At 33.5% G+C, this 25,320-nt stretch overlaps 1 protein-coding gene across 17 annotated transcripts in view; it reads left to right on the top strand.

Moving 5' to 3' along the window:
* The window catches only part of LOC149785499 (uncharacterized), a 207,307-nt gene that overhangs the window by 100,141 nt on the left and 81,846 nt on the right, over positions 1-25,320 (top strand). For 7 of the 17 annotated variants that reach the window (XM_089979287.1, XM_089979288.1, XM_089979286.1 and 4 more), the window contains 5 exons: positions 3,567-3,668; positions 10,846-10,923; positions 13,558-13,651; positions 16,369-16,416; positions 22,698-22,748. In XM_089979287.1, coding sequence (XP_089835413.1) covers positions 3,567-3,668; positions 10,846-10,923; positions 13,558-13,651; positions 16,369-16,416; positions 22,698-22,748 — 373 coding nt within the window. The remainder of the gene's footprint in view (positions 1-3,566; positions 3,669-10,845; positions 10,924-13,557; positions 13,652-16,368; positions 16,417-22,697; positions 22,749-25,320) is intronic. The other 10 variants (XM_089979294.1, XM_089979297.1, XM_089979293.1 and 7 more) reach the window with 4 other exon arrangements.

Consider the following 25,320-nt stretch of genomic DNA (forward strand, 5'->3'; position numbering starts at 1 on the left):
AGGTTGAAAAAAAGAACGGAAAATAAATCACAAATCTATTTGAAAAGCTGTGAAAAGTAAGTACAAGATTTGTCCACTGTTTGGTTCAGGTCAGAAATGTTTTCCTACTCCTTTCAAAACTGTCATACAAACATTCTGCTGAACTACACAAATGCCTGGTTCAGGGATGTATAGAAGGCCAGATGCACCTTTATGTATAAGAGATGACTAGTGGTAGTAGCCAGGTTGCTGTGAGTTGCATCCTGTGGTGGTGTTCCAACTGGTCCTTTTAAAAGGTTGCAGTATATATAAAAGTGAACTTTTATGTGAAGGATTCTGCCCTTTTTTGCCTTTGCTTGTTTGGATGCCTATTTACAGGGATTTGCAACATCTTTAGTTTGTATCTTTTATCTCATGGTGGAAATTTACTTTGATTGGAGAGGTTTGTGTTCTTTGTGTTATTTTTGGCATGGGGCTTCAACTTAACAATTTTGCTTACTTGTTTTTCTCAGCACTATATAGCCAGGATGGGTATGATGTGCCATTTTATACATACATATATATGTCCATCCATTCATCCACACATACATACATGCATGCATATAGACAAACAGACAGATCTTCTCCACATGGAACATAAAATTCTTGTGGGCATCCAAGAATAACCAAAGCTCCTGTCCTTACCTCTGTAGGCAAATTCTGAACCTCAAGGTGAATCTGCAGGACTGTATTTATGGACCATCTCCTGCATGAGGCCTTATGCACTTATACTTGGTGAATCTTAGGATACAGGTATCTGAAGTTTTCTCCAAAGTTTTCTTATGCATGGAATAAAACCTTTGAATGAAACAAGTGACTAGCTCTGAGCAGTCCGGGGGGGGGGGGGGGGGGGGGGGGGGGAGGAGGAGAGAAATTCAGAACTTATACAAGAAAAAGATAAAAAAAAATGTTTTAATGAGCTTTAAAACTCCCAGAACTTGAATTTTGAAAGATTTATTTTGAGGTTATTCACATGTAAGACCCTTGTCCAAGTTGTTTTCTGGTCCTTCACACCCTATTTTGCATATTTTGACATTTATGTTGGGGTGCGGGGTCTGAGCCAATTACCTATTGAACAGTTGGAATTTGCCACCACTGTTTAAGCTTGCTAGGCCCGCTAGTAAGTGGCTATCCTATGCCAGCACTGCATGGTGGCAGCAAATTCCATCTTTTCTCCAGGCAATTGGTCCAACCCCACACCCTAGCACAAATGTCAAAATATCTAAAATTGGCATGGGAAGGGTCAGAGTACCAGTAATCTCAGACTAGTAGCAACCATAAGTATAGCCCAAGAACTCTCAGTTATAAATCTGATAAACTATGTACAAGTGTACCAGTCTATCTTGTATAAATTCTTCTTTCATATGTAAAAATATATTTTAAAAAATTAAATTATAGTGATTTGATCAGACTTGGACTATGGCCTTATATTATCAAGATCTCAGATAATTTTAACAGTGAGCAAGATTCATGCTAATGATGAGGTGATTTGCACCTGATTAGCTCAGCTTGGTATCTTTGGATGCCTTAATTTTGATGTCCTTTTGAATGGACTTGGAATATAGCCTTTTACAGGGTTGGATTTAGACATGGTGAGGCCCAAAGCTATGGGAAGCTGTAGAGGCCCTATTTGGTAAGTGTTAACAGAGAATAAAGCTGTGTAACAACTGAACTTGGGCAATTTTGTGCCAATTTACAATGTAAATTTTGTAATTTATATAAAATATATTGGATAGATAATATTAGTGAACATATGCATAGTTTGTTTAGCTTACGCCTAAATCCAGCTCTGGCCTTTTATCACTGTGATCTAAGCTCATGGATGAATGCAGTTGGGATTGGGATCTGTTAGTATGCATATGAATAATATGAGCTTGTATATGATTGACTGTGATTGTCAACTTTTTTGCAGTTCTATTTCTTTTCAGATTGTTTTCAGATTTTGTGAATAGGCATCTGTTATCAAGATACTGAATGAAGTTTATGATGAACAAGAGCCAAGTATCTGATTAGATGAAATTCTTAACTACTCAAGAATGGGTATTCACTACTCGATTTTAATGAAGACTTGGTAACTAGGCTGTTATCAAGGTGTTGGATGAATTGAGCATTATTTATTACATCATTTTTATCAGTAGTAAACCTTGATTATCTTCGCTGTTGACTTTTGAGTTCCATATAAATATCATGGATACTTTGATCTTTTTTCTTGAGTCATCATGGAAAAGAGTCTAGAATACAGTATGGTACCAAAATTTTTAGATTCCTCTTGTATTTATAATTTATGACATGAAAGGCTTAATAAGGACTCCAGCTGTCATAAGTGATTTGGTTCAGTGGTTTTTGAGTTACAGATTTTGGCTTTCAGTTTAGGAAATTTAAAACTCTTAAAATCATTGTCGTCAGAATCTACTTTTATGTTCAATGATGTAGGTCAGTTGGCCACTTTAAACAGGTAGCTACATGATAATGCATTTCTGTAATGAGTAGGTTTAGACCAGTTAAAAATAATTTTATAATTGGTGGGATGCACAGTGCACATTGTCTAACTCTCATGCTGATAAAATTTGGGTGCTTACTGAATACTCAAGCTTGTTTCCTGTGATTAGTTTAAAGACATGAAAAAACCACTTTCACAAAGCATAAGTACATGTTTTTATTGAGATAATATTGTTCCTAAGATGGAGATCAAGCAGTCAGTCATTATTTTTGTTTCAATTAATTTACATAATAATTAATTATATGAGTGAAGGTCAATTATGATGACAGTTATATCTTGCCATTGGAACTACTATTTCTCAAAATGGGCCCAAAAAAATCCAGTTCCCATAAGGATGGATAATTCTTAAATTTCTGGGTTTCTTGGATGTACCAGAAGAAGTTTGTTGGTAAAAAGGCAGTTTTTCTGACAGTGCGTGAATTGTTTTTAGAGGAAATACATCCATATTAGTACATGCAAAAGCCATTGCTTCATGCATTTAGTTAGCTCCTCATTTTTCAAGTTCCACCAAACTTGAAATATTATACCCCATTTTTATTCACAGGAGTACAAGAATTTTTGGAAAATATATGGCCAGAAATAGAAAATTAACTCTTTAGCGTTATGTCATTCCAGAAAAAATACGATGAACTCTTATTTTTGAGGCTATCAGTTTTTGTGGTTTTGGAATCAAATTACATCAGTACTTTAATTTGTTTTGCTGAGCCTTTAAATGCATGGTTCGCAGCAACTAAATGAAGAAAATTCATAACCTATGAATAATGGTAAATTCATGGGTTTCTTTCATATTACTAATTTGCATGTCACAGTTACCTGTTTGAGATAATTGTGATTTATAATGGCCATTTCACAATAATAAATGTTTGCATGAATTTCCATCTTTGTTAAGTATGATTTCTTTCTTGTGTGTGATCTAAATGATATGAGCTTAAATTGTTATTCACAACACAATATTTGCATGAATGTTAATATTTGTCACTAGAATAGATTTACATTGAATCTTTTGTTTTTGTTTTTGTTTTTTTGCATGGCCTGTTTGCATGTGCAGAAATGACATGAATGGTTTGAAATCCCCAACAAATTATGGTGAGGACTTCGAGGATATGCCTGTAAAAAGACGACTGGAAAGGGAACAGAAGTTCAGTGAAATGTAGGCTCACTCTTTATTCTTTATTTCCCTTATTGAACAAATATTGAATTTTATTTGTGATTATTTTAAGTGTTTTTTTTTAAAACTGTTCTGCTAATTGATCCCAGGGTCAAGACAGTGACAGACTATCTTAAATGACAATTGTACTGATCAGGTAATCTTGACAATCTTTTTTTTGCTATTTCATCAGAAGAGATGGCTGTATCAACATGGGTTTTAACTAAAAGACTCCTTATGATATTTTCATGGTATTAGTGAAAATGGTGCTGATCAGGCCCTGTTTTCAAAAAATTCATTGACTTCATTGCTGACACAAACTCGATATTACCTTTGTCATAGTTGTTCTGTTTGAAGAATTTTTAAAATAAATTATGCATATTTAATGAAGAATTTTTAAAATAAATTATGCATATTTAATGAACATCTGTATCTTAAATGTATTGCTACTTTGTCTCATGTATTTTAGTTCGTTTATTTATTGTAAGTTATCAGAATTTCAGTTTGTGTATGATCTCAAGTTTCGGACTTTAGTGAATACAGGGCCAGATTACCAAATGGCTGTCATGTTGGCCATCTTGGAAATTTAGTCATTGCTGATTTGACCATCAACATAGCTGCCATGATGACTGTCTTAAAAATCTTCTTGTTCCTTCTCTTTCTGAACAAATGGTTGTATCGACATGGGATTTTCACCAAAAGACTTGTGATGGTTGGTCCTAAATCATATTGGGTCAGATCTGTTATTGATATTCTTAAAGAATGAATGGTTATGTCATTTATAACTTTCATGAAGACTTCTTATGAGTTTGGCTTTTTGAAAGAGTTTTAAAGTTAGTCTTCATTGACTGTGGCATCAAGTCAAAGGTCATTGCTTGCCTTTTGTACTTCATTGTGTTTATGAAAAACATTGACTTTTACATGTGCAAATGAATTTTGACCAGGTGTTATATTTGGTTTCATTTCAGTAAACAGGTTGATAGTCAGTACTATGACATTGAATGTAAGGTCAAAGGTCTTGACTTGGGTTTTTTAGCTGTATCATTTGGTTGGTTGGTTTTTAATAACACATTCAAAATATTGGTTATATCATGCTGAGGAAATGGAAGCAAAATTTTTTCCCAAGAACACACTGAGACATCTGACCCTGGCTGGTTAGGGCGGTTATTGAACCTGCAACCAATGGATTATGAGTCAGACACTCTTCCTGTTGACTTAAACCCTCTCTCGGCAACTGTAGTGTATTGTCAGCATGATAGCATAAACAATTATGAGTGGACTTTTATCAAACCCAATTTGTCCATATATCTGAAGAATAGCTTGTATGATGCCAAATCAATAACTTTATTTGTTTTATTTTTAAAAAAAAAGTAATTATGTGCCTAACCAAATGTAGCATGTGGGTATATCTTCACCTTGTCTGAGAGAACTTCATTGACCATATCTCGTTCAGGTTCAAAGACCATAACAAAGAAAAATTTACTGCATTTACAGGTAACTTGTAAAGATGTTACTTCATACAGAGGGGCCCCGAGTGGCCGAGTGGTCTAAAGTGCTCTCCATTACGGATCACTGCCATCTCACCTCTGTCTGCGTGGGTTCGAGTCTCGGATTCGGCCAGTGTGAGTATGTGAGAAAGTTTGCCAGTAGCTTCTCGATGGTTGATGGTTCTTTCTGGGGTTTTCCCGGATTCTTCCTTCACCATTAATACTGACCGCCATGTATAGCCTATCGTGTGCTGAAAAATGGCGTTAAACCCCACAACAACAACATCCTCATACAGAAAAGCAAACTTGTTTACAAAATTAGTATTTTGGAGTTTCTAAAGAATATCTTAGATGGTTTCACTGCACAGCAATTAAAAGAATAAAAGGACAAAATAAACAGATTTTTCATAGATTCCTGGAAATTTTTGTTTAGGACTGTGGAGTGTCAGTAGGGAGTCTTTGTTTAGTCAGAGACTGTTGGAAGTACAAGAAGCTATCTGACTTGTATTTGCAACTTTTTGCCATTTATATAATTTCCTAAATGTATTCTAGTATGTATGAACATTTTTGACTCTTATTATCCATGCTTTGCCTAAATTTTGTTATAATGAAGAAATAGCAACAGAAGATAAGTTAACTATTGAAGTGCATTCATAAAGCATGAAGTTAATTCATCTCTTAGAGGATTGAGAGTGTGCTTATAGTTTGTAAATGGTTGTGAGCTTTAAATGTTATACATGTTTGCTATCAAATTGTTCTTGGATAATTAACAATTCTCAATATTCTTTTCTTTTGTTTGCATTTTGGACATGTTTGCAAGTTTCTTATGCAACCATGTGGTCTAAACTAGTTGCATATTTTTGAGAATAATCAGCATGGAAGAATGCAACTAATAAACAGATCTGACAGAAATATTTACTGCTCAACAGCAATGCAAGTTGAACTGGCACTGAAAGTTAGTAAATAAAATCAATATGATGACAAGCTGACATAGTTATGGGCCCTGGCCAGACTGCCTTGGAAACTGTTCAAAACTGTTATGGTACTACAAAAGCCAAGATGTTGGAAATGAAAGGGGATTGAGAGAAACAACACGACTTTAAACAGCTCACAGAAATGCAGGGACCTAAAAATAGAACAGCTATGTCAGAAATAGAGATATGCTGAAGGGAAATTAAATCTTCTTTTAGATCAAAGTAAAGTGGCTTTTAGAGTGATCTTCATTTCAGAAACATCCTGTCAGGATTTGAATTGATAGATTCAGCTTGTGCTACCCAGCTTAAAATACATGATAGTGAGGGTGTTATCAGGGATATACTGATGTTAATGGACTTTCATTGATGCAACAACCTATATATGTATCTATTGTTCCACACAATTGCCACACTGTGAAAAGAATATCCCAGAAGTCTTGAGGCTATTGTAGCATGATTGCTAAAGAACTTGGGGTGCAAAATAATGCTTATTCTTGTAAAGATAATAAAAAAGTTCTCACTAGTGTGAGAAACCTTTTAAATATCATTAGTAAATAAGCAGAGGGAAAAAAGGTATTAATTCTTTCACACACAAATTTACATGGTCATGTGACTCATCATTCCGATCTGAACTTGTGTGGCAGGATTACATAGAGTTTGTTTAAACTGATCAAAATAAAAAGTAATTTCAGATTCTCCAGACGACTGGCATAATGCAAAAATATTCCTATTTGACAACATGATAAAAAGAAATATGAAAATTTGCTTAGTTTTGGAATTAATGAGTTTAATTCATGACAGCCATTCATAGTTCCCATATGCAAAGCTACAGACTGCATGCATATCAGTGTATTTTATGGATATATACAGGTTATACCAAAACTTGCCAAGCACGCATTTCTTTTCAGTATGTAAAGACTGGTTGTATTTTTTCATATTATTTGATCATCAGTGCAGGAGGTGATAGTTCACAGTAGATTTAATTATATATTGCACAGGATCATCATTAAGACACTTGCGCAAACATTTTTGTCTGACAATTTTTTTTAATCACAAAGCTGATGACTCTACTTTGCATGTATTCATAATAATTCTTTTGACTGGATTCTTATAAGCCGGTAAGAATATCATTTTTCAAAGTGATAGTTCTTAGTTGTTTTCTAGATTGAGAATTCCACATCTAAATAATATAAATCTTTCTGAATACTCTTCCCTTGGCTCCTTAAACAAACAGAATAATCAGACATATTTTTGACGACAGCCTGAATTGAAATTTATTCAGTAAATTGTATCAAGTACTTAGCTGGAAATACCATTTTTCTGTGTCAGCTTTGTTGTGAAGATAGATTTGACAGGCAAGTACTGCTGAGTCCAAACATATCAAATGATCTCTTATCTTAGAATAGTATAGTTTTCTTGACAGTAGGGACATAAAGATACAATAGAGTTGCAAGATGATACGTAACACAATATATGTGTTCTGATATGATTCATTGCATATTTTTTTCTGTACTTCAGAGAACTGTGAGAAGAAAATAAACACGATTAACATTGACAATTTTTTTCCCAAAGAACTTGAATGATCGATGACTTTTAGTTAGAAGTTTGTTTGACACATGCATTTGTTGAATGTCATGAAGCCCTAATCCCTAATAATGTATTATCTCCAATATGCCATAGTTATATTGCTATTTTGATGAATAAATATATTGAAAAATAATATAGTTTTCAGATGATTGTTAAGAGCATATTTTTCACATTTGAAATAAAAATAGTGTTCTTGGTACAGAATATTAAAAGACAAAAATTCTTGGATTATTAGAGATTGATGTAGGAAAAATTAAGTGCAAACTTAGACAATATAAAGCTTGAGTACAAGTCAGATTCTTGTAAAATGTGTTCAATGCATGGATATCATTAAATGACTCGCTTTAGTTCTGTCATTGCTAATTATTTCTTTTACTTTATTTCATTTTTCAGCTGATGAGAAAAATATGGTTTCACTTCATGATATACCTTTTTGTGTCTTTATTTAAATCATACCCCATTTTCCTGTCCTTTCCATCTTGTAAGTTTCCAGCCATTTGAAATCAATGGATGAAAGTATATTTGTGCGTCATTGTTAGAATATCTATAACAAACCACATTGGGGGTTATCTTTTCATGGTCAGGATCACTGGTTAATATTTGAAATGTTCCATTTCACTTTCCTTTATCCACTCAGATGTTCTAGCTTACAAGATGTTTTGTTTACACCATTGGAGTTATATTTTCATTGTCAAGGTCACAGCTTAATGTTTCTATGTTTTGGTCTATAACTTAAAAGCAGTTCGAGATTTAGGGATAAAACTTTCAGGATCAAGGTCGCTGGTCATTATTTTAGGTTTACATTCATTCATATTAGCTGTAAACTTTGAGAGCCCTTTCAGGTTCGGGGATAAAATTTGGTATACTTATTTCATTGAAATTAGAAAGTATCTCACTTATCTTTAACTTTTCTGCTGTTTGAGAGAAATGACTGAGGTTTGTTTCACTTGTATTATTTATTATCACTAGAAGATTTGCATTCCGCAGTTGGGTCCTGTAACTTTCATGATCATGATCATGATCATGGGTATATATAGATTGAATGGTTGCTTTTGTTTTGGCTTGATATCATAGCAGCTGTTTGATCTTCAATGGTAAACCATGGTACAGTTACATTACTAATTTTGATGGCATATCAAATGTCACATTCAAAGTTTTATTGTTGAAGTCACTGATCAATTTCTTCCACTTTTATGCACTTTTGCTCTAATATCCTTTGAGACAGAGACATGAAATTTGGTTACATTCTTGGACCACCTTGTATCTTGACAGTGGCGACAAGGTTCGCAAGAAGATTATGTCATTGTATACATTGATTATATCACCATGGTTGATTTGGGACAGAATTCACTGAATTTGCTTTGTGCATTGGTATTGTGGTCTTGCAATATGACATCAGTAAAACTACAGAAACGTGTGCTGTATGTGGGATTGTAAAAATATTGGTACTGAAAATATTGGTATTTATTTTTGATCTCAATGCATGTAATATGGAGGTGAATAGGGTCATACATCTCTTTCTTTGTCTCTCTGTTTGTTGGCCATCTGTAAAATGGTCATTTGCTGGATTACAATTCACAGTCTGTTCAAAATATTTCAATGAAACTTGGTACACTTGCAAAACAAGTTGTTCAGAGGTGTATTTTGATACTTAGAATTTTCTTTGGTTGAACATTTTTATCTCACCTGACCTAATGTAAGCTTATATAATGGCCATGAATCCGTTATCCAGCATTTCCATTTTTCAACTTCTTCTCAAAGACTGCTGGGTCAGTTTTGCATCATGTTTGGCAAAACATTTCCCAAGGACATGCTTTACTAAAATTATGTTCAGGGTGCTTATTGTTTATGTTACCATAGAAACTAAGCATGGCATAAGTAACATAAAAAATGAGGGCAATCAGCCATAGAGTACTGTCAAACATTTTCATTTCAGAGTATGACTCACAAACTGAACAGGGTATTTCAGCCAAACTAGATGCACATGACATACAAGTTGGGTAGAAGTGCCTTTTGAAACATGAAATTTTTTGCATTCACTATTTTTTGTTTTACATTATTTTACATTTGAAATAAAGACAGTAGTTTTCTCATGCAGATCAAAATCTAGGCCAATTTAAATGTACATGAAGAATGTAAACAGCAGCTATACATCCTTGTGCTATTGGTAACATTGAATATCATAGTAAATTATTTAGTAATGTGTTTACTGACAATGGAATATAGATCAAAGGGGGACTACCATTTTGTATTCGTTGTTTGTGTTTTCTAACATGATGTGACTGATACATGAATTTTCTAACATTTGACCTATACTCAGATTGATGGATTTTTCATATACATGTATGGTACTTAATGCATTATACATCACTCTACACAAATGTAAGTAGTCATCTGTCAGTTTACAAGTGTATATCAAATTGTCTTTATTAAATCAAAATTTCCCATAGTGTTAGAAAACATACTTTTTTTGTTTAAAGGCAGCACATCATCATATGAGCTAACAGTAATCTTGTTATGGCTGGGATAGGGGTGGCAAATTTATCTTCTCATGTTTGTTTTCAGACACCAAATTAAGGAATTTAAAATGTTTTTGGACAAAAAAAAGTATTATTTTTGCCACCCAGAGTATTTACATAAGCAGAGGACCTGAGATGTATATCATCTCTAAGTGATTTCTTTTTAGCTTGTTATCATGGCAAAGAATGGCCTAAATTGTCTGTTCACCTACACATGACCAAAGAAGTGTATGAAAAATGATGTGAATGGTGGTTTATTAATTGTTCAAAGTTGATGAAACTTTGGATTTCTAGCAGTGATAAAGAAAATTATGCAAAACTTGTAGATAAATGAGACATTATATAATGCATGTGTAATTATGGATAATTAAATTACCTTTAACATTGATTCAGCAGGGAACCATATATCATATGGCATATTGTGGAATAATTGGTGGCATTACCCTTAATAGCCATTGCATGGATTCCCCAACTTCTTTAGAGCTTTAGTTCCATACCATGAAAACAAAAGTACTAAATTTCGCATGATGATCCTTTATGATTTAAAAAAATTCTGTGATGCTTTCCAAGTGTGTGCTTCTAACTTGTGTGACTTTTGTTGATATTATCGCAGAGCGGCAGGGTTATCACAGTTTAATGGGGAAGATGAGCTGGAACGTCGTCGACGGGAGAGACGGGAAGCCAGGATAAGGCAAGAGGAACAATATATTCAAGCAGAGGCTGCTGTTTTTGTACATGTTACATACAAGTCTTTGGGGAAATTGTTTTCTCCTTCACTGATCTCATAGCTTGTAAGAATAAGTGATCTTGTAGAAGCAACTCAAAATATAGTAATACAATTGTGCATCTTTATATAAAAAGTGGGCAAGAAAAAAAATAAAGAAAGAAACCTGTGTCATAAAGCATAACAAGATGAAGATGGAACACTGATGCAAGATAATGTTAAAGGGCCTGTTTACATATTTTTAATGAATTTGAATTCCAAGTTCAATGAAAACTATGTTACACTTGCTTAGGTCTGATCATTTATGTATTTTTCTGGTTATTGCACATTTCTAAAGTGTATAATAAGAAAGATCTGGTATTGAGAAGATTTGAAAAATGTGCTTATTAACACATTAACCTCTGGAGGTTTTTGTCGTTTTCGTCTGAAATTCGAGTAGGAAACACATTTTGAAAGCTATTTCTGAATACATCCAAATACATCAACTTCCACGTGATCTTCCAGTAACATAATGCCTAGTTTTGTTAGAAACATCACTTTTCATTGGCTATTTGGCTTGCGTATGAGCAGTAGGGTAAAAGTTGGAGTTCTATTTTTTTAATATTTTTTTGTGCTTATTGGACCCATTATTTTCATATGGAGACCACTCTTTATTCCAAATGCCCATCTTATCCTACTTTTTGCAAAGGTTCATCTGTCTGTTTGTAGTTCATACTGGTCTGCCTTAGATCTGAGACCAAAAAGTCTAAAATACAGACACAGAATTGGATTCCGACCACAGGCGAATTTTGGGTAGGAAAAAATCAGGTCCAAAAAATGAGGTTTTTCCCTTTGTGTTTTTTAGTGCAACTAGAAATTCCAGATTATTTGATATCATTGTAGAGCTACATCTGTCTACCTTTCTATAATACCACCCACTTTAGTTTATCATACATGACCTTGATGCTACAGAGCTCAGCAGTAGGCTATTAACTCCTGCCACATAAACTCATCACCAGGGGTTAATGTGTTAAGACTGAAAAAGTAACCTACATTTGTCTTTGTTGTTTGGTGAATGTAAATATTGATCTGTGCATATTAGCATCTGGGCCACTGGTAAAGTCATGATTTGGACTGAAATATGTCATGTATAGCCTTAAGAACAGTTGGTTTGAGCATTTACCTGTAGAATACATGTGATCTGTATATTTTCTTCACTATCAGGAAAGCAAATGTACATGATTTTTTTCTGTACGCCCATAATTTTGTTTCCATTTAAATTCCATCTCTTCCTGATAAACCGTTCATATGGTTCTTAAGGTAAACACTAATATTGTTTGTTCCTTTACAGTTGCACCCATTGGGTTAAATTTGTCATATCCTCATGAAACTAAAACATAGCTACAACTAATTTAACAATTGTAATTAGCAAAAAGCACCTAACTGTTTATGATTATTGAAGGTAGGTGGTTTTGTATACATTTTTCTATGTCCAAATTCAATACAAATATGTCAACAGCCCCTTCGAGTCACAGTGTGGCATCAAACCATTGGATGACACAGAGATTTTTATGGTTTTAATTGTTGAATAGTTTGAACTATGCCATCAACTGAAATTCTTACAGTACATTTTCCTGATAGAAGTTTCGTTTTAGAGACCCAACAAAAAGACAGTTCTGTATTTTTTTGTTTTTAAAAAAAATACTACTTTCATTTTGCATTTGATCAAAAGGTCCTAATGGCTGCAGTTTAAAAGTATTGCAGGACACAATTTGTTGTTCCTCTTGGTAGATAAATTGCAGGAGCACTTATTCAGACAAACTGCTTTCACAAGGTAATGTAATGGTCTTCATATCTTCATTTCTGTCACTTTCAACCTCTAATCATACAATTTTATCATTTACTTATGATGTCTTTCTTTCATTTTCATATTTTCTGTTAAATTCCTTGGCATTACTTAATTTCTTTTGGCCATGCATACCATAAATTTAGAGTGATGCTTGAATCTCTATTATTTTATAACTATTCAAATGTCATATTTGCATGGGTTTTCAACCCAGTTTAATTCTAATAAATAGGTTTAACCTTGATAACATTCCTTTTTGAACTTATTTTTTATTAGACATGTTGGAATGAATAAAAGTGTTAATTGATAAACAAAGTTATCAGTTTGCATGTCTAATTGAAATTGAAGTCAACAATAATTCAGTAAGCAGCTTCATACAGATCCAGTAACATTCTTCAGACCTATGTGTGTCCAAATTTAAAGCTGTTGATTGTTATATTAAATCAGAATATAATATTCAAAATAAAAAGCATTGCATGAAGTGAAGACAGAAAGAAATGGGTGTGTTTTCTTTTGATTCCATTTGCTTCTGGCCATTAATATAGAGAAATGCATGGAATCTGCAGTGAAATTTAATCATCATATCCAGTGTGAAAATAACCAGTTTCATTTGTCTCCTTCCCTTTCATTTTCATGCCATCTAGGGGTATGGGTAGAAAATAATAAAAGATTTGAGCAGGTGTGAATTTTTTGGAGTCATTTAGTGTTGATAAGGCAATGAGAATATGAACTTGTGTAAGAATAGCAACTAATGCCATGACCTTTTTTGATTACAGATCTGGTGAGGTAGAATCTGCTCCAGCGGAGGAGGAAAGTTCTTTCACTAGTCGTCGCAGTCGTCGACAACAGCAAGAGGAAGATTCTTACGAGGTAGAGTGTCATTTGAAATAAAGTATAGTATTGAATTGTATGATGAAAAGGGTTTCTTTCTGAAGACCTATAATGAAAAACTTGATTTTGTGAATTTTCGTTGTCGTTAAATAGATAATGCAGTAATTAAATGCATTAATAGATACAGAATTTAATGGAATTATTTTCACCTTTGACTCCTGCATTAAAGTGTTTCTGAGAGAGTTCCTCAGTTCTTTTACATGTTGATACTGGTGGTTAAATATGATTTATTTTCCAAATGAAAATGGTTTGCTACTAATACACTTTTGACATATCACTTGACCTTAATGATCATTATGACTTGCTTTCACTAATAACCATCTTGTTATTGCTACACCTCCAGAATGGATAGCTATATCATCATGGAGTTTGCACTTTATTTTGCTGTCTAGTTGGTCCTAAATGAGTGGTGCTAATTTGACATCCATTATGGCCACCATCTTGAATATCATGTTTCTGGAACAACTAAATTTGACATAGGGCTTTCACTAAAAGACTTTTTATGGTGTCCATTTGGTCCTGAATGAAAATACTGCTGTTACAACATCCAATATGGCCACTGTGGCAGCCATCTCAAAAATATTATCACAACTCTTCCTGAACAGAAAGTCATATCAGTGTGCATTTTTCACACTGAAGACTTCTTCAGATGTACAGTTGGTCCTACAAGAAAATAGTGCTGATTTGAAATCCAATATGGACACCACACAGCAGCCGCCTTGAAAATCCTGTTATCACTACTCTTCCTGAATGGTTGGTTATATCAACATGAAGTTTTACTAAAAGACTTATTATGTCCATTTGATCCTAAATGAAAATGGTGCTGATCTGAGATCCAGTATGGCCACCAAAATGGCTATCTTGAAAATCTTGTTTTCACCACTCCTCAAAAATGGAAAGTCATTTTGATATGGTGTCTAGTTGGTCCTAAATAACTTACACTCAACATGGCCAGTGTGGTGACTCTATGGAAAATATTGTTATATCTTTTTCAAAATGGATGGGTATATCAACATGGGGTTTTCACCAGGAGTCTTAATATGATGCCTAGTTGGTCCTAAATGAAAATCATGCCAGTTGTACATACAAAATGGTTGGTTTGAAAATCTAGTCGCTACTCCCCCTGAATGGATGATTAATAAAATGGAGTTTTCACCAAATAACTTCTAATGATGTTTTTTGTTGTTGTCTTAAATGAATATTATGTCAATCTGACACATAATATGCTTACGACAGCAGCTAATTTGACAATCTTGTTATCACTAAAAAATATCAGAAATGAGTTCAGCACTCATCAGTCAAAAAGAAATGGTCTTTTCTCGAATTCCTGGAATTCTTTTCACCCAGTAAAGCAACAATCACTTCATGGGACTATTGTTTAACACTTTCAGTAGTAGTTAGGATCAGTTCTTGAAAACTTAATGCATTTCAGAAAGAAATTACATTGGGCATATAGCACTCATGTGGGCAGCCTGTGAAACAGGTGAAATACTGATATCACTTTCCTGGCAGTGGTGTTGGTGTCAGTATCAGCAATTTCAAGATTTTGTGTGAACACTGAGCATTAACATTTTCACATTAACCTCCATTATCTCAAATGCCGATGCATTGACATTCATGAAACTGCATGGATGTATTCAACTTCAAAATTACCCTTTACAGAGATGAATGACTATTCAAAGTGAAATAAATTCAAGTTCTAGAGACTACCTTGAGGCAAGTCATCAACAGGGTAGGCAAGGCACAGTGCTCCACTTAATTTTGACATATTATAATGGTATATCAGATAACAAAGTCCCTTTTAATAAGGCAGGTAAATAATAGTAATACTGTTTATAATTAACTTTGTATAAGGCGACCTTGCCTATTTCAAGGTAAACTTTTATGGCTCTTTTGAGCAGTGTTATAGTAACACACCACTATGTCATTTGTATATTGATGTAATACAAGTACAGTTGGATCATTCACAAGCTTAGTGTAGGGTTAGACAGGTTTGTTATCAGATTGATTTTGTTTGGAGCACATCAATATAAGTGGGTTATTTAGTGCAGGGGTAGTAAGAGTTAAGTGCCTTGCCCAAGGACACACAGTGTAAGCTAATCCATGCTGATTTGAACCCATACCTTTATTGCAAGTTCAGTTTGCTAACTACCATGCCACAGCAGCTCCTATCTCCATTAGTTGCCTCTTACAGTGTATAGGATGGCACACCAGGCTAATTTACGAATCCCAAGTTTGCAGGGGGATTGTTATCAAAAGATAAAATTTGATGTTTAAATCTGTTCTGGAAAATGCATCTGTTAGGAGTTTGTCTATGATAACTGCTTAACTACAAATGTGCTGCTGTATGGATTTAATGTTGAATTTAATTAAAGAATGTTGTTTTAAAGAATACTAAAATGATTAACAGTAGTTTTTATTAAGCAAGCAAACATCACCTTTATATCTAGAATGTCAGTAACTAATATAATACGAATGACCACTATGCATAAAAAATAATAAACAGTAATGCAGTATGTTTAATTTTTTGATGATTTAAATACATGTATGATGTGTGCTTATATTTGAAGCCCTTACATACATGTTATTGCATGATGAAGGTAGTTTAACGGCTAGTTCATGAAGTAACAGGTTTTGGCATTTGGAATGTGTTGTGAAGGTTGTGTTTTTCACGTGCTCTGGTTACATGGTTACAGGACACTTCCTCATCTCGACCACGAAGGCGGAGAGGCTATGACGAGGAGGTAACATCAAAAATATAAATGCTCCATATATATGTTAGCCATGCATCTAACCCACCTGTCATCAGTGCTTTGATGCTGCATATGCATTCCATATATGTATATATCTATGTATTACCTATATTTCAACATATGTATCTATCATTCCAAACCATTTTAGAAAGCATTTTAACATTGAACATATGAAAATAACAATTAAAGGACCTTGAAAGGATTTTAATAGTCTATACAAAACTACTTGGAATACATAATCATACTCTTTATGCAGAGATTGGGTCCTTTAAAATTTTTATTTTTGGCCTGTATTCCTTTCAGTGTTAATTGCTGACTCAAACTCAACCTAGATCCAGTCTGCTGATAACGTACAAGGAGTGCATCTTTGTTATTGACAAAAGTTTTAGACAGTACTTTAAGTTTAATGGTTCTAATGTTCTTCTGAACAAAATTAGAGAAATGTCAAACTGTTTTAGTTAAAAAAGTTTTGTAAATGTAGGATTCTTTTCTGAAACATAACAAGATTTTTTTATTCAGAAATATTGTTTTTGTACAGTATACAAAAGGTTTTCATTGTTGTAAATAGCATTGAAGTAAAATAGTTGCATGTTTAAAATATACAGGCTACCATTAGCTACCAAACCAAACTTTCTGTTGGTCCAGTTTATGAACTAATTTCAGGATTTGATATATATATATATATATATATATATATATATATATATATATATATATATATATATATATATATATATATATATATGATACCAGTCTTACATTAGAATTGAACTCTTTTCTAACTTTTCCCTTCTGGTGATAGAATAAATAATGTGATGCTTTTCAGCAGTGACTGATTTTGATCTTTTGAAAGATCTTATGCCATAGGATTTGAAATAATCATAGGAAGGTTTAAAGAGAAGAGATTAAAAGTTTTAGGCCTACAGTACAGAGTCTAAAGTTAGCTACTGCAATAAAACCATAACAGAAAGTTTGGATGTTTCCTTAGTTTATGTAGCTACAGTTCATTAAAAAGTCACAGTATCATTATCGCACCACACATGTATCAGTATTTTGTTATAGCACATATAGTGTTCATATTTAGTCTGTACAGCCTTACACTCCAATTCTTTTCATTTGCCTGCCATCATACCTGATCCCAAACTGTCCTTGTTTGAACAAGTTCTCTTTCTTTCTGCACTAGTTACTGTTCTTATCTCCTATGCACCATTGCTTTGTCTATCATTTTAACTCACTTAAGTCATAAAGTCAAGTATCGAGTGAGTTTATTGTATGGCACTGTGTCAGACATGCCTGTCTGTTGTGCTTCATCTCTCATCTGTTGTCCTCAACATTTGCTATTTTTAACTTTTTTACAAATACAAAATTAAATTTTTTTAAAATAATGGAGCATGTTTTAGCCAAATTTGTACATAATGTATCCTGGCATTTAGGGTTTTCAGGTTTGTACAAATAATGCTGACCCACAAACAAAATATGATCATTGTTACAAAAGAAAGAAGAAAACAAAGTTAAATGATGACTTCTCAAAATCACTGAACAGAATTTGACCAAATCTGACAGCACCATGGCAAAAAGAGCTTTTGGCTTCATATAGATGATGCCAGTCTACCATCAGTTATGGCCTGTATAAGTAAAAGCAGGAAAAACCTTGTAACAACTTCATAAAGGATTGCAGACAGAATTTGACCAAAAGTTTCCTCGCATGAAATTCTATTTGATTTGTGCAATTGACAATCTGTGGTTACCATTGCTAAAAATAGAAAGACCTTTACTTCCCAAAAAGCCATGAAACCGAATTTAATCAAATTTGTCAGACGGCATCTGACATAAAGGGCTTACAGATTTATAGAAATGCTAATTTGCCAGCAAATTTGTTTGCAAATTACTATGAATAAACTATTCTTTCAGTGGCATCTTATCACAAGCCACTTGTCAGAATATCACCAAATTTGATAGAAATCATTCTGGCTTGAAAGGTTTTTAGATTTGTGCAGATCATTCCAATACACCATCAGATATGACAGCCACTACAAGACGTAACAAATCTTTAGCAGCTTTTGTAAAACTTCTAAGCAAAATTTGACCAAATTTGACAAAATGTTTTTGAGCTTAAAGGCCTTTGAAATTTATACAAATAGTGAGGATCTGTTCTGTGATTTTAAATAACATCACCACAAAAAATACTTAAAACACTTAACAGAAGTTTACCAACTTTGACTGAAACATAATGCATTCTGGCATTGGTCAGTATATTGGACAGGGAGGATGATGCTAAAATACAGAAACCTTGATAAAGTTGTTTATATCATATGCAACCAACAGCATTTGAAGAACATTATATTTTCATAGTAGATTCATTGTGCCAGTTCAGGTTCATTAGCAGACCGTATCCTTGTTTCCATGTGAACATTCCAGATTTCATGCACCAATCAGAGTGTCGAGTTCTCTGTCCTGAACCTTGCTTTAAGAAACAGTATTTACCAATCTTTAATTTCCTTATGTCTTTGAAACCAGTATTTGTACCAATAACCAGCATTTTGCATGACAACTCTTAGTGCACAACCACATAAAGCAGATTTGATGAAAACATTTGATCATTTTGACATAATTTATCCAAGTACCCTAGTGACTGATTTACATTATCGAGAAAAAATTGACACTTTCCTAACTTTCCTTTTTGGCTCTGGTCATTGGAGACCCCCCCCCCTTTTAATTTCTCTATAATTCTCAATTGCACAATTTTGTGATGATGATTTTAATGTCCATAATCCAGAAATTGTATTTGTTAATTAAATATTGCCATACGTGTTGATTTACTATTTCAGAAGTGAGCACATACAATAGCAGGTATCTTAAAATATGTCGAGTGGATGGTTGTAAGGGCACAATCATCCGTTTGCATAAGGTATTTTCACTTAAGTGAAATATTTTACATAGCAGAAGTTGTAGATTACAACACAGGTCATAACAGTTTTCAATAATTGTCATATCATGTTACCACCATCTTTTATTTCTTCAATACTTCCACTTCCCAATGTCTCAGTATCAGAATTTTATATGGATAGGTGTTAAACACAGAGACGGTGCATTTTCATTTATTGTACTTTTTTATTTGATAGAAGTATCAGCTATTACTTATAAACTGTATATTTGTTTATTTCAAATAAGGGGATGGTGTGCACATATATATTGAAACTTGTCTTAGTGGACATGTCCAGATAAATGAGACTTCCTCATAAAGGGCAACATTTACAAATTACCTTTCTCTTAATTTATGATAAACTTCCACTTTTATTTAAAGGACTTATGTTCACAAAGGACAATCTTTTTTTATCACTTGTTATCCTCTTCAGACAGGATTTATCATACTTCAGTGCAGTTTTTAGTTTAATGTATTCATATGTGTATGCAATTTTCATATCACATGTTTTGTAAAGCATGAAATGAAACCCAGTGGCTAATGCTGTTAATCTTATCAATTGCTGCCATATTAGGCCTAAGTGTTTGGCCTTTCTCTTGTCAAGTATTTTGACAATGCAGCTGCCATGCTTCAGTCACTGTTGCTGTTTGATAGCTCAACATCTTGCGGAAGACTTAATGCTTTACATTTTCATTTTCTTGTTATGTAATTATTTTCTGAAGCATTTATCTTGTTTTGTTTTTTTTCTGTATGAAAATATTCAACCTTATACCTGATCCAGTATTGTCCATTAGTTTGACTGGCAAGATACAAATTTCATATGTTCTCAAACGACATTCATCAAAATTAAATTGTAGCATTATTGTTGATGTTTTCATTACATGGTTGCAAAATAACAGTTTCCATTCCTTCAAAAATAATTTCAGAGGCTATAGTAAGGGTCAGCAACCTATTTTACATAGCATGCCACTTTTTCCAGATTAAGTACAAGGTGAACGAGCGCGTGCCACCTGAGTAAGAGAATAACACTGTTAACACATTAACCCCTGAGCCAAACAGCTAGGCAGTCCCCTGAAGCATACTTGCAGAGATCACCTAGAGCAGTGTTAGCCTTTCCAGTGCCTGTATCCCTGTGACTAGCTGACAGCAATTGGCTTGCAGATTTTTATTGAGGGGGTTACTTGCAATAAAATTGTTATTATTTTATTTGTATTCATTTAATTCAGCTGATTTTTGGCTGCCCTTTGCATGCCACATAGAACCTCTTGATGTGCCACAGGATGTGACATGTCTTCTGTAGGATACCAACCTCTGGGCTATAAGCTATTTAACATGTGTATGATATTTACTGAAAAATAAAAACATTGAAGGTCAAAATAAACAAAAACACAGTTGTCAATGATCTGTATTTTTGGTTAAAGATATGAATCTTGAGGATTTTCCTACATTTACTATCACCTAATTGAAATTCATCACTAAATTTGCAAGAAATGGAATAAATTGATTTTATTACATGATTCCTTTGAGAGATTATTACTGATTTGTTAGCATGTCTTGTGATTTATAATCATTATGCTCAGCTTGTGGTACATGTATGTCATTGAATTTACATGACATCAGAATGAATTCAATTGTATCATTGAGCCGAAATGGAGTGTTCACTATTCCAAAATCCAGTGATAAATCATATTATAAGACAATTCTAGACGTTTATTTTGTGAATATGTATTTTATTAACCAGTAAACCTATCACATGGACCTCTATTTCAGTTAGTTTGAACTTTACTAGTTCATAAAATTTCATCTCATCAAATCAGAGGTACATAATTGTATAGTGTACTATTGAGCAAATTCTTTGTCCAAGATACTGTATTTGAAGAAATTTCCACATGGTTTGCACTTTGGCAGACCAGTAGAAACTGAAAATCATGTCTTGCAGAAAGTTAGGAGTTAAACATTTAGTTGTTGGTTGAAAGTAGAAAGAATTCTGGCAGATAGGTTTTTCAGCATGATGATATTATATTGTTCCATTGAATTTGGACGAAGGTACAGAAGATGGTGAAACCTTGAAACAGTTGTTTTCTTAACATATCAATCAACAACATTGGAAGAAATTTTATCATCAAGTATCTGATTGACTCAGATTTCTTTCCTAACAGCTGTTGCATTTGACAGTCAGCCAGATGAGTAATTGAAGGCACACTTACATCTAATTGTTTATAAATACTAGATATATGGATGGGCAAATTGATGGATTGCTAGAATATGTTGATAGATGGAGATGGATGGATGAATGGCTTGATAGGTAAGAAAGAAACATGGATAGAAAGATGAATACTGGTAAGTAGAAAAAAGATTGAGATGGTAAGATTTGCATAGAAAAAGTTAGATAAATTTAAACCATTTACCCTAATACAATTAAAGCTGAAATATCTAGAGCCTGACTGACCCGTTGGCACAATAACCTGGCTGGTTATTTTGCAGAAGAAAACTCGGCATTGTTCCCAAGAAGCTCATGCATTTCACGGTACATCCCCACCTAATGAGACCCAAATCACATAGTCTGTACAGATGATTTTGTTCACCAAAATAATCTGCATTATGGATTTTATTATATGTCTCCTTAAGTTGTATTTTTTTGTGAAAAAACAAAACACTTTCAGATTTTATGAAAGTTTGTGTGAGAAGAATAAATATTCATTGAGAGTTGTAACTTTGAAGGACATTATGGATTGTGATAAAATTAACATGAGGTTTTACATTAAATGGATCTATGTCAAGTATAATTTTCACCTTTTCCCCAGCAAAATTATATGGGGTTATTATCCCAGTTTCATGTAGACTTTCATACTTGTTTCATTTTCACTCAGTACCCATTCAAAGATCTTATCCATTGTAAACAAATTTGGTATTAACATTTACTTTAAGAAAACCAAAGTGAAATTCAATTTTCAGTATTTTCTGGCAGAAGTTTAGAAGGTAATGGCCCCAGTTTGTCTTAAAATTTTGTCTGTTAATTTTGTTTCTGCTTATTAATTATAGTGAGGATTTCTTAAATTGTAATAAACAAAAATGTTTTTCATAATTGTAAAAAAAACCCAAGTCTATTAATTTTGGGGTCAGATAGTTAAAGGGTTTGTTTTATTTCAGTAGTTCTGATTTTCAGTGAACACAAATATTTAGCCTCAGCCACTATTTATAATGAATATGTCAGTGAAATTATCCACCTGGAATGATGTCATTTGTAGTTTACTTATTAATTGAAAAATGACACAAAGCATCAGAAGAGCTTTTTCTGTGTTTCTTTAAAGGTTAAAATAGTTAAGCAGTCAAGTTTGTTTTATTTCAGGATTCCACTCCAGTATCTGCACCTGCACCTGTACCAGCACCAGTAGAACAGGTTTGTTCATTTCTTTTCTAAGCAGTCTAATGTTCATCTGGACAAGTCTGTTGCATAAAATTTCTTTGGGTTGATCTGACTATTAACCCTTTACCTCATGCAAGCATCTTTGGACGCTTCTACTCCATTCGCATGGAAGTGCCTTTTGACGCCTCTACTCCATTCGCATGGAAGCGCCTTTTGACGCTGGCTGTAAACATCAGCCATTTTGAGCTGGTTTTCGTAGCACCACCTTCGGGGAAAACCCCCATAAAAGATACTACATTCATTTCTGCAAATGACAATTACATCAGATCACATGGTTGCTGTTTATGCACTGGTCGATATCGGCTCTTTAAAGTAAATGGGTCATAATCTCCACTCTCCAAAATGGTGTTCGCAGATTTCGTTCAGTACGTACGAAGTTTTCACGATTAGAATCACAACCATGAAAGATTCAATAACTTAGGTAAAGGCTCTGATATTGATGTAGGCAGCAATTAGTTTTTATAAATTATCAAATTCAGATGACTTAGTGATGTAGACGCAGACAAAAAACTTGTAAATTTCGAGTATGAGAAATGGCAGCTACGGTTGGTCACTGACATGATGGTGAGTGAGTTCTCTCTTGATTTTAAAGCACATAAAAAATTCTTCCGTGAAAAATAATTAAACAGCTTTAACATTCGGACTTTACTCTTAAATTTTTCCACATATAATAGATGTGTACCAGAAATGTAAAATGGTTAAAATTGCTGTTAAACGTAACATACACTACATTGCTTAACAGTTCACAGGCACGCCTATGCGTATGGGGTCGTATAGTGTAACAGGTGTTCTATTTATAGCGCACTGCACTTTGTAACTATGCTCTATGAGGTTAAGGGTTAAATAAACCAAAGTAACTTTAGATTTTAAAATGTATATTCATCAGAGAAATGTGCAATTGCCTTGCAATTGCCTATGATTATTAAAGTATTTGGACCTGTTCATCACTCTAATGATTTCTTGGGGTACATACCTGTCTATTGTTTTTCATTATAGCAAGACATAACACAGGGGTAGAAATACCTTGAGAATTTATGGTTGTACGTGGGCAACCAGCTTTGAAAATATGGTTGCCTGGCTCTTACTACTGCTTCTACATGGATGGTCACATCAACATGGGGTTTTCACTAAGATCAGTGAAAATGGTGCTGATCTGATATCCAATATGGCTTTCATGGCAGTCATCATGAAAATCTTCTTATCAATATTCCTCTTGAATAGAAGGTTGTATCAACATGAGGTTTTCACTCAAGGGCTTCTTATTCTGTCTAGATGGTCCAAAATAAAATGGTACTGATCTATGTCCAGTATGCACACCATGGCAGCCATCTTAAAAATCTTATCACAACTCAGCTTGAAAAAAAAAGTCATATTTACAGTTTTCACCAGCAAACTTATAATGATGTCCAGTTTGCTCGAGTGAATGGTACCAAACTGACATACAGTATGGCCACCACAACAGTCATCTTGACAAATGTGTTATTACTTCTTCTGAATGGAAAGTCATATTTTGAAAATTTTATTATTTCTATGTTACATATATATTCGAGTTAATTTATATTTGATTTAATTTGTGTTTGATTTGATTTGATTGTTTGTGGGTTTTGGAGTCTTTTTATTTTCTTTACATGTCGATGTAATGTAATTTTGTTTACTAAGAATTTGATATTTTCCTGAAAATTCAGTTTGTCCTGATATTTTCCTTAGATACCTAATAATAGAAACACTTGTTTCTATTTTTGACTTAGTTCCTGGCCTTGATTGAGGGTCAAGTAAACAACTTTTAACTTTTTCTCGGAGTAAAGTGATTGGTTTTTATCAAGGACATACAAGAGCTATGTGACTTTTACATTAAACATGATCACGTGATCCTCTATTTCACAATTAGGCATTTCCGAAATTGCAAAATACTTGGTATTAATAGTGATGTTTAGAGATAGAGATCTCAGAGTCTGGGCTTTTAAACACTTGATATCAAGTTGTTTTCTTCTGTTGTGACCAGTATTGAAGATTAATGACCTCTTTCTTGAATAAAACCCACCAAACTCGTCAAATTTAGACCCTTTTGAGGGGAATGTTTCTGCTCCTAGTACTTTGGATTACCATGAGAATGTTATTGTCTACAACATAAAACCAACATGTAATCACTCCACCAAATGTTAGAATATGCTTACGTATAGTTAGTCTTTAATTCTAAAACGTCATTTATAAATATCAACTTTATCACAGCTTGGGAATTCATGTAAAAATTATATTGTCATATGGATAAACACTAATACATATATATATTTATTATAAATGCATTCTCAGTACTATGCAAACTGTGATCCCATTGCTTGACAAAATGCATTTTTTTAATTATTACGACTCGGCGGTCTCAAGCTAAGTAACAGAAAAGAGTGAAAACCAACAAGTTTTGTAAAATTCAACAAATAGTTTATATCATTAAAATACAAAGTGAAAATTTAAAAAGAAATTACAGTATTGTGAATTAAATCCCAAACAGTCCTAAATGTTTTTGAGTTATATGTTAATTTTTCTTAAG

The sequence above is a fragment of the Sinohyriopsis cumingii genome, chromosome 13 (assembly GCF_028554795.1).
Source record: "Sinohyriopsis cumingii isolate HCF-2022 chromosome 13, ASM2855479v2, whole genome shotgun sequence".
NCBI classification, from domain to species: Eukaryota; Metazoa; Mollusca; class Bivalvia; order Unionida; family Unionidae; genus Sinohyriopsis; species Sinohyriopsis cumingii.